The following is an 11371-nucleotide window of genomic DNA, read 5'->3' as shown; positions in this document are numbered from 1 at the left end:
GGTTGCGGTTTAATTGCTGGAAAACAAAATGGCACCATCAACAAGTGATCTATCGTGGTGGCCTTCAGACAAGAAATATTGTGGTATGTCGATTGAAACTGATTTCGTTCAGTGTCGTAAAATTTCTGCAATTCTTTATGGAGAGTATAATAGCATCATCAGAGATAACAACTTCAACTTTTTCAAAAGTTTCAAAAGGAGATGTAGCTACGTTTTGTTGTTTGCTCCACTAGAAGTTGTCCAAAAAGCTGCACCTAACCTCTCACAATATCTTAGATATTTGGTGCATGCTGAAAACGAGATTTTACTCGTCGAATTCACGCACCTACAGGCGGCACAACACAAACCTCACGTCGAAAATGGTGTTGTACACGAACTTTACAAGCGCAAAAACCGCACAAACGCTTGCACACCTGCACTACTGCATGAGCGCAAAAGATCTCCCTCCCAAGTCACACTTGCCCTTCAAATATCTCTACCGCAGTGACGCGTACCACGACGTACGAGTGCCCCAGTAGTAGGCAATAAGAAAGGCCCTACTGCCTTTTGACGAAAATGCAGCTTTGAAACAAGTTTTTCGAATTCACGTTTCATACAAGCGGCACGACACGAACCTCACATCGAGTATCGTGTTCTACACGAATTTGCAAGCACAATGCGAGTCTGCTAGAGCAAAAGATCTCCTTCCGAAGTCACACTTGTCCTTCAAGTATCTTAAACGCAGCGACGTGCACCGCAACGAGTGGCCAAGAGCCGATAAGAAACGAGTGCACGTAAAATGGCTTAGCCTGTGACGAACAAAGCTATATATACAATAAACCTCATATCCATCCAAAACAACGCCTCGTACAGTTCTTCAAGTAAAGCCACAACAAATCACAGAAAAAACTTCGCGACACACAGCTAGCTAGCTGCAAAGATGGCGTCGACGGTGGCGAGCCTTTCTACCACGGCGACCTTCGCGGCCGCCGCCGACGTGCTCCCGATGAGGAGGAAGGCCGCCGCGGGGCGCGTCTGGTTCCCGGCCGCGGCGCGCCGCGGCTTCGCGGTGAGGTCAAGCGGGCCGGCCACGCCGCCGGGGATCTCCGACCAGGTGTCGGAGAGCATCAAGAAGGCGGAGCAGACGTGCGAGGGCGAGGAGGGCTCCGGCGAGTGCGCGGCGGCGTGGGACGAGGTGGAGGAGCTCAGCGCCGCGGCGAGCCACGCCCGGGACAAGCTCAAGGAGGACAACGACCCGCTCGAGAAGTACTGCAAGGAGAACCCGGAGACCGACGAGTGCCGCACCTACGACAACTGATCGGCGCGCCTGCTTGCCTGTATGCTAAATTCGTTATAAACATGGTTGAAGGAAGGATATATAGTGAAGTGATGGAAAAGCGGGTTCTAGCTATAACTCGGTGAATTTACACGAACCTTTACCTGGATTATGATCAAAGATAGAACCGCTTTGGGACCACAAATAATCTGAAATAAGCTAGCCATAGTCCCAAAGTGGTCCAAAATGAACTTTTACCGTAATACTCATGACTTATAATCCAATTTATATAATCTTGGTGGATTATAATCTCAAACAAACAGAAGCTTATATTTCTCTGCCTGCTGTATTATTATTTATAATATACTTGTGTGTTGATATCGATTGAATATAAGAACGCATTAGCAACCCACTTGTTTGGTTCGATCAAGCTGAGAGGAGCGAATCGAGGTCTAGAAACCACCAGAATGTTCTGGATACATGTTTGGGAGGAGGAAGAAGAGGATAGGAGGTAGATCGAGCAGAGCTCCTGAGCTGGGCTCGAGTTCGTGGCCGGGAATTTTTTTATTTTTTATATTTTCTTTTATGAATTTGTAGAAATAAATACCCACCGGAGATGGCTGTAGGTTAAAAAAAAATTTAAGAACAATTACCACCAGTTGGAATGGCGGTCGGTTACGTGGTGGTGATGTGGCAGCGGCTGGGGCCTTACCGTCGTTTGAAACCGCTATAGCTGATTGAAGTGGCTATAGCCGTTTGAAACGGTGGTAAGTCCTCCCCCACCCCCACCATACCGACCCCTCCCCACCATTCTGCCAGTGGCACTTGCTACCTATAGCTGCTTGAAACGGCTATAGCCGTGTGATACGGTTATAAGTTTGAGTAATTTTTTTTATTATTTTGATTTCATGTAATTTTTTCTCTGAGTTAAAAAAAATATGAAGTTAGATTGGAAGCACTAAATATTCGAATATGTCATTATTGGTTGCAATATGAAATTCCAAATACGAGAGAGATAGAGCGCTTCGAGGAAATAATTGAAATTGAATTAATTCCCGGCCATTAAATACATAGCTATTTCCAACGAAATTGCAACGTATAAAAATGAAATTTGCGCACAACATACGAACACCAACGACTATAGACTAAACAATTAATTATAGATTGTAGTGGTATGTGTGGCACGGATGCTATCCTAAACATGTGCCGTTGCTAAACCTGACATGCCTTAGCTAATTGAAATAGCCAGGGATAGAGCCATCTCTACTTTCTAGTAGAACTAGAGGAAGGCGGTGACGGTGGGGGATCCTTGTTGTGGTGGTAGTGGTACTTGCACCATGGATCGGTACACATCAAGTCACCTGCGATGTTAACCGTCCAAGGATTTGCATTAACTTCGGATTGAAGATCCTCCACCCTACACTCGAGGTCAAAGATCTTGCACTGGAGGTAGTGGATGTACTCTTGGGTTGGCTCAGGAAGTGGAGGATCGACCCACTTTGCATAGCGATAGTTTTCTTCATCGAGATAAGACTGAACATGATGTTAGTTTGTAGCACGAAAATCTTAGCAAGAGTAAGGAAGTAATAACATGACTTACCAAGCCATACGGGCATCGAAAGAAATGCCGGGTTCCATCACCGTAGCCATCAAATAGCTACACGACGCAAGCCACGCCATGGTGACACATTGGCCACGCATTATGGCTGTCGTCATAAGGCCTAAGGTAGTTTGGAGGGACGTAGTTAGCCCTATCATACAGGGAAGTCGTCAAGGGGTTCCTCATACTCCGTTGGGTCAAAAGAACCTGGTCAAGTGATGGTAGGAATAGGAGCATCCCCTTCTCTTCCCCTACTTCCACGACATCTCCCTCTTACGGATGCCATTATTCTTTCTCCTGTTCAGTCGTGTGGAAGGATATGGGAGAGGGAGGTCCATATAATACCAATTGTATACGCAATTGAACACTTAGCTCAGTGGTAAGGCACGAGACATTGTTCCCGTTGACCTGGGTTCGACTATCCCTCACAACACTATTTTTGCGGAATTTATTCTGCTGCCGCTCTTGCTGACAGACGGACCCCAGTGGTCAGGACTTGACCAGTAGTACCATGCTGACGGTACTCCTGCTGCTCTTGCTGATAGGCGGACCCCAGTGGTCAGGACTTGACTAGTAGTACCATGCTGACTGTACCGGACAGGTGGCAGCTAACTGGACTGGTGACGTGGCTTGGCTAGCATGCCACGGTAGCAAAACATGAGCGCATACATTTATAAAACTGTTAAATACTAAATAACTTCATAAATGAATGCGTAGCCCAGTGGTTAGGCTCACCAAATTAGTCCTTGAGGCCCAAGTTCGAAGCCCGTGTTGTGCAATTCCCGTGTGCATATATCCATGACAGAAAATTGGTACCGTGTGCATATATCCATGGTAATCATCACAGATTATGTACGATCTAGTTTTGATCAATCATGTACGATCTAGTTTTGATCAGTGATTTTCTCTGAAAACGTCATGAAAAATCAGATTAAATAGTTTCTTATAATGTTGGCAAAAATATGCTTGGTTTGAATTTTATAGCTTTTGTTCTCTAAAAATATCATGAATGAAAAATCCGTTACAGATTAAATAGTTTTTTGTAGTGTTGGCAAAAAGATGCTTGGTTTGAATTTGGGTAAGGTGAGCAAGGATTTCATAGCTTTTGTTCTCTAAAAACGTCATGAAAAATCCGTTACAGATTAAATAGTTTCTTGTAGTGTTGGTAAAAAGATGCTTGGTTTGAATTTGGGTAAGGTGAGTAAGGATTTCATAGCTTTTGAGAGAGAGCCAAATAGGATCACATTAATCCCTCCATTTTTATTTATAAGGCGTACACACGTATCAAGATTCAAACTTTGCAATCTTTAACCGATAAATTGACTATTATTTTTTTTATAATGTAAACTTTATATGGTTGGATTCGTAATCAAATATGCTATATAATGATTATAAGTTTGTAACCATAAATAATATAAGATAAGATAAATGAATGGCCAAAGTGTTATTTGGAAGATCGTGCCAAGTCATACCATCCCTTATAAAGATAGATGGAGGGAGTATTTGTTAATAATCATCCCATATTGATTTTCAACCTCTCCAAAATCCAATGCACTATTCCAACTACAATCACATTAAAAAGGGTGCACTTGCCTTGGGAATTAAATGAGGGAAGATCAGAAATTTGTTTCAAGTAACCATGCCTACACGAGAACCAAGGAAGACCGACTGCGTAGACATATGATCCATTATAGGAAAAGTGACTAGGCCGGATCAAAACGTTCGATCCTTTGTTGAAAAAATGGTTTGAATTTTGGCAAGGTGAGTAAGGATTTCCTTTGTTTTGAGAGAGAGCTAAATATGATTACATTATTTGTTAATGTTCATCTCATATTGATTTTCAACCTCTAAAAAAATCGATGCACTATTCCAACTACAATCACATTAAATGAAATATAAAACAAAATAGGAAAATAGGGGATTGATCTTCCATCCAAAGAAAACAGTCCATTGATCTTACAAACAAAAGATAACAGCATAGCAAAGATGACTAGGGTTCCAACGAAACCTAAAGTTACTAATTAACATCATAGCAAAGATAAAGGATCTAATTAATTTCCTTAGGATCGCCCAGGCCCTCCTAGAAGTGGGTCCTGAAGAGGTAGAAGCAGCTCACGCGGCGGAAGATGATGACCTCGTTCCACAACTACTAGATGTGACCGTGAAGGCGATCAACATCCTGGGTGGATGGAAGCACGACGAAGACAAGGGGGGAGGTGTCTTTGTTCGCCATCCTGAAGTTGTGGTGACCAAGCGCAGCGCTGATCCAGACCGATGCGGTGTACCAAGGATTGTACTGGTGCTGCTCTCTAACACAAGCTGCCACCACCCGGTCGACCTCATCCTCCTGGAGACCAAGATGTTGCAGCACGGGCAAGGAGACGGTCAGTTCCTGCTGCGGAGGTGCAGCAACCATGTCCACGATCCTGAAATGCGCATAGAAATTAGTTTGATCAAAGAGGGGGCAAGGTCAAATGCACATACAAATTGATACAGACTAGGGAGAGAGTACTGTACTTGAGCCGAGAGGAGATGCGACAGAGTTTTCTTGCGCTGAGAGGAGATGCCCAAGGGTTTTCTTGCGCTTGAGGTCGGCTGAAGAAGAAGAAGAAGAAGTTGAAGCGTGTCGCATTTATAACAAAACCACTGCTCCTTCGCTGGCAAGCCTCCCAAAATAACCAGCTATGTGGACGATGTGACATTACACATCGCTAGAATGTGGATGGTTCCCACGTTAATAATCGGGTAAAATAAAGAATTCGATTCTTGGTGATGTGTAGACTTATGATCCGTTATCAGAAAATTGAATAGGCTGGACTAACATTTTCGATCCTTTGTTGGGAAAAAGATGCTTGGTCTGGATTTTGGCAAGGTCAGAAAGGATTTCCTTGCTTTTGAGAGAAAATCAAATAGGATCACATTGTTAATAATCGTCCCATATTGATTTCTCAAAGAAGGATGCACTATTCCAACTACATTCTCATTAAATGAAACATAAAATTCGATCCATCTTGGTTTCTAGGGGTATGCGAGTAGGAGAACGACCCATTGGGCATTAAATGAGGGAATAACATAAATTGGTTTCAAGTAACCATGCCTACATGAGAAGCAAGGAAGACTGGCTGCGTGGACGTGGAGGATGTAACATTACACGGCGCTAGAACGTGGACGGTTGCCATGTTAATCCTCAGGTACAAATTAGAATTCGTTACAAGTTTTGGGAAAAATATGATCCGTTAGTGGAAAAGTGAATAGGACGGACCATGATGTTCGATCCTTTGTTGGAAAAATGGTTTGAATTTTGGCAAGGTGAGCAAGGATTTCGTTGCTTCCGAGAGAAAACCAAAGTGACAATACATCATCGGCACAATGATTAGAAATAGCAATTGTTGGTGAGGTACAGATGTATGATCCGTTATTGGAAAAGTAAATAGGATGGATTAAACTTTTCATCACATATTGATTTTCATCCACTCAAAAAATCAATGCGGGAAGATAGTCATTTGTTTCTAAATACACAGTATAGGATAACCGTTGCTTGTAGTTAGTTGCGGTGCGGTGGGATAAAAATAAATAATCACATGACAAGACATGGCATGGCAGGCTATGACGCAACATCATGACCATGGAAAACCAAAGCACCATGGAAGATGAACAGATTCTTGCCGATATCCCATCACAGAGCAAATGGAGTAGGAAAAAAGGGGATTGATCTTCGGACTAGAAAACAGGGATCAATCTTTCCATCTTTCAAACAAAAGATAATAGCATAGAAAAGATGGCTAGGGTTCCAATGAGATCTAAAGTTACTAATTAATATCATAGCAAAGATAACAACATTGATCTTCCATCGACGCGGCTCGCTCACTCCATCCACCTTTCATTCCGAGCCACGATGCAGTGGTGGCTCCACTTCTCCTTGTTCTCGCCCCGCAGGGGCGCGGACTTTGCCATCCCAAGGACGTGGTCCTTGACCTCATTCAAGATCCTCCACCGATGCTTTGTGCCAGGGCAGAAGGGGCACACGAAGGTGTTGTCAGCGTGGCGGAAGACGCGCAGAGTGTCACCTCGGGGGAAGGGAGTGCGGTAGCCGCGGTGATGGTCCTCAGACGAGTCCGTCTCATTCTAGGAGTTGGAGTCGAAGTTGAACGCATCAGCTGGAAGGGTTACTGTCAAGGTCAACTTCCGAGGTGGCGGCGAGGGCGTGGGGGTGGAGGAGGCTGCCCCCACCGCCGAAGGAGGCTGGGAACGTGCCTGAGAGCACCCAGCGGCTCCGCGGCGACCATCCATAAGCGACGTGAGTTGAGGTCGGCAACGTTGGAGCACAATCCTGACGACGAGCGCAATGGCCACCCGAGGTCACCGGCGTCGGAGCGGGGTCCTGATGCGGAAGTGCCGCCGTAGCGGGACGACCCTACCACGTGGACGTAGCGCCATAGCGCTGCCGTTAAGTTGCAGGGGGCAGCGCGGTGGTAGCGTGGCGACAACCCGCCACGGTAGGGCAACGATGAGGAGGAGGTGCCGAAGGATTGCTCGATGCGCGAGGGGGAGCTGGTGGGGGAGAGGCGGCGCGACGGGGAGCCAGAGCAGGCGGGGGCCGAGGGGGAGACAGATCGCTTGATGGCGTCGGCTGGGCTGTTGGGGTGAGGCGCACATGTTGGGGATGGGATGGTAGTGGAGCTAGCAACAACACCGATGGTGGGGGAAATGGCTATTAAATAAGGAGTTCCTCACCTTCCATAGGAAGTTGCGCTAGCTCCCTTGGGAAGCTAGGCAACCGGCGCCTCTCAAGGATGGCAACCGACTCCTCGAAGAACGTGCAGGAACTGGAACCGGTGCGGCAACCTGATTAAATGAAACCGATGCTCTATTCCAAATACATTCACATTAAATGAAACATAAAATAGAGCAGGAAAATAGTGGATTGATCTTCCATCCAAAGGAAACAGTCCATTGATCTTACAAACAAAAGATAATAGCATAGCAAAGATGGCTAGGGTTCCAATGAAATCTAACGTTACTAATTAACAGCATAGCAAAGATAAACATAAGGCAACATAACCAAAGTGACACTTGCTATTCTTGGTGAGGTGTATATAGGATTATGGAGCCATCCAGTACGGTTCATCGATGATCATGGGTGGCGCTGGCCCGTCGAGCAGGAACGGGTCCAGCAGGACCCCCTCGCTCACTGGGACAGTCGATGCGGTGGGCACACTTAACATCAGTGGTTGAACGACCGGCCACGGGACCCACGCCCAGCCAACCCGGCCTCTAGGGCACTCCACCCACTGCACGCTAGCTCCAGGTGGTGATGGCACCTAGTGGGAGACGGGGGTCGTGGTATTCTGGTAGCAACGTCGGAGCTTCCCACACTACTCCCTGGCTGACCATCGACGACCCCCGCAGGTGCTGTAGAGCGTGCGGGGGCCCATCGGGCTAGTCCTCCACTGCAACGCCTTCGTCGCGCCGCAATCGCTGCATCTCCCTGCCGTCATGGTGGCTGGCGGGGACGGTGGGAGGGGGAGCGTCAAGGATGGCCATTGTGTCGCTTCGGCTCGGATGCGAGGGACATGAGGAACGGTGCTGTCCATTGGGGGAAATGTTGGCGGAGGCAACGAACAGGCACCGGGAGCTACGTGATAGCAAAGAAGGAATAGTGAGGTTCAGAAGGCGATTAAATAAGGAGTTCCTCGCCTTCCATGGGAAGTTACGTCGGCTTCATTAGGAAGCTAGGCAATGGGCACCTTTCAATCTGAATACAATTGGTTGTGATTCTTGACAAAGCTAGATGTAAATTCCATTGTCGGAAAAATGAATAGAGTGGACTAAACTGTTATGAGTGTGGAGTTTTAGTCAAAAACATTTGAGTAGCACCGTGGTGGATAGCAACTGCCGCATAGCAAGGATTGCGTTGCCAAGTCTTGGCAAGCAAGGCTAGTGGGCAAGCTTGGGCAAGACAACCAAGAAGACCTAGAGTTTCATCCATGGTTTCATTTTTATTTGTTGATGTCGCACTCTTGAAATAACAAAATGAAATCATGGAATAAGATTGGCAAAAGTGACAGTACATCATCGGCATAATGTAAGAGCACCATCCCACCTCTGAACCATCTACTTAATTAGCTTTGCCACCAAGCATCAATCCCGTGACAACAACAAATAAGCAAGCAACACATGCACAAGTTTGACATTGTGCCTATAATTCCCAATTGACTTCAGCTCGGCAGTAGCCTTCTGAAGTTGTTGTCGCACCATCATGAGCTCATTCCTAATCTCTCTAAGCTCGCAGTTAGCTTTTCCTAATTCTTCCTCCCACTTCTTTGCATCCTCTTCAGCTTGCACCTTCTTCTTCATGAGCTTCACCAGAACACCAAAGGCCCTATCACCCCATTCTGGATCAACCCAGATCATGTAACCGCATTGCTTTTTTGTTCTTCCTGCAAATTAAATGCCCCTTTACAAATCGCCGTTGACGAAAGTAACATGAAACCACAGAACCAAAATCTTTGTGAAGCAGGTAGCCATTACCTTTGGGCAGCAAGCAAACCGGCGGCCAGGGTTGAGAAAGGTCCAAGAATACTTCACCACAGCTCTCAACCCACGATTGCACTTATTTTCAGGATGCCAATGGGTAGTGTTGTAGGAAGATGTCTCCGAGGAGTAGCTACCAACGAAAGAAGATGATGGAATACTTGGATGCTTCATAAAAGTCATTGTAACTTGGAAATCAATGTTTAGTTTTGCACTTCATAAACTATAGCCTATCAACTTCTAACACCAATCAAAATGCAAATCGAAGGGTAGGACGAAATCAAAATCTACTGCCTTCAACCGAAATCCCCAATTCCAGAAATCCCCTTCCCTTTGACGAAAGGGGAAAGTAGCAGCACAAAATAGGGGACTGACTTGACCGTAGCTCCTACTCTTTCCTTTGCTGCTAGGATGCGCCATTCCCACCGCCCGTTGCAGATCTACGCACCGACGCCTCTAGGCTCAAGTCTTTGCCACAACCAATAAGAGCGTGCCGGTGAGTCCCCTGCGGTGTACGTCATTACAAATATACCCTTTGCTCTGGCCTGCAACTGGGAAGTGGACCACACTTTTTAGAATTGTAATATAAAGAAACTGCCTTGTTCAAAAACTATAAACTACATTATGTCTCAGTGGTGGTGCTGACTCTTCACAATCAAGAGGTCACATGTTCGAACGCGGACCTGAACACTCTTACCTTTTAATTTTCCTCCCTTTTTTTAATCACAGACTGACTCATGGGACCCTACTAGATTTTATGATGAATTGGAACACTTTATTTCTCAACTCATGCTTGCTTGGGACCCCCCTCGGTTTATGATATTTTTGCACACCTTATTTTTCAACAAATGCTTACATGTGGGATCCTAGTTGGTTTATGACATTTTCGCGGACCTTATATCATCACAAGACCACCGTGTAATAGCGATGACGATTTCTTTTTGGCTACTGTGGTAACTTTTATGATGTTCCGTAACTTTGTCACTAAATTTGCTCGGATGTGAAACTTTATGACGTTTTCAGTCATAAATGTCATAAATCTATGATGAAAACAAATGTGTCATAGAATTTTCGTCATAGATCAACACATTTCTTGTAGTGGTTTTCGTTGCTGCATTTGAAGCTTGTGCCTTTATCTTCAAGTGACTCAACATTTGATCCTGTTCAACAACTTGTTGTGTTTACGTAGTTTCTTGTAGCCCTCACAAAGAAACTTCATCTTGAGCTTGTAGCTGAGACTATGTTGTTTGAGATTTATATGCCACCGTAGATGTGCACAACAAAGGTAATATCTTTGAGGCCGGACTGAACTTCTGAACTCATCAACTTGGAAAAAGAGGAAAATGCCAGGTGCTTCAACATTGCTTACGGTGCTTCGGTGTACTTGAATAGGCCAGCTTGAGGGAGGAAGCCATGCATCCATGAACAAGCAGCTACACTGCTACGTACAAGGCACCGAATTGGATCTAGTGAAGATGCTAAGAGAACATTTACACGCCACACGTTCTTATCATACCGAAGATTCCTTCCACGGCTGTTCAGCTGTTGTTTTCATTTCCCTGAGCGACCAACTTGTCATGCGTTTGTGGTGGTAACCACGTGATATGTCAAATAGGACTTTGAAGCGAGGCGGAGACTATCTGGAAATCATCTTTAGATTCCTTGTTATGAAAGTTGTTATGTAATTTACTAATCTCCACTTGTATTGATGGGAGATTATAGTACACGCTACTCTCCATCTCTATGCTCGTTAGCTGCTCCCAGGCTCAATAATAAACAGGGAATTCAGTACATAAATATTGGTCTTGGGTAGGGTAAAGCCACATCTTGTTGGGCCATAACTCTGTAGAGTATCTAAAGTGGACCTAAATGTTCTAATAATTCTCTACTGTATACTCTATGGAATACACTACACATTTCCGTTCATTCTTTCTAATAATATTCTATATTCTGGAAAAAGCTTGAACAGCCATTTCTTAGCT

The 11371-nt window shown here is 45.2% G+C and overlaps 1 protein-coding gene across 1 annotated transcript; it reads left to right on the top strand.

Annotated features, from left to right (window-relative positions):
• Window positions 1-822: 822 nt before the first annotated feature.
• Window positions 823-1591, top strand: LOC117855240 (calvin cycle protein CP12-2, chloroplastic). Its single transcript, XM_034737547.2, has one exon. The coding sequence runs from the start codon at window positions 920-922 to the stop codon at window positions 1295-1297; it is 378 nt and encodes a 125-aa protein (XP_034593438.1). The 5' UTR covers window positions 823-919; the 3' UTR covers window positions 1298-1591.
• Window positions 1592-11371: the final 9780 nt, after the last annotated feature.

The sequence above is a fragment of the Setaria viridis genome, chromosome 5, assembly GCF_005286985.2.
Source record: "Setaria viridis chromosome 5, Setaria_viridis_v4.0, whole genome shotgun sequence".
Taxonomy (NCBI): Eukaryota; Viridiplantae; Streptophyta; class Magnoliopsida; order Poales; family Poaceae; genus Setaria; species Setaria viridis.
Note: the sequence above shows the minus strand (reverse complement) of the source record. Positions and strands in the feature narration are given on the sequence as shown.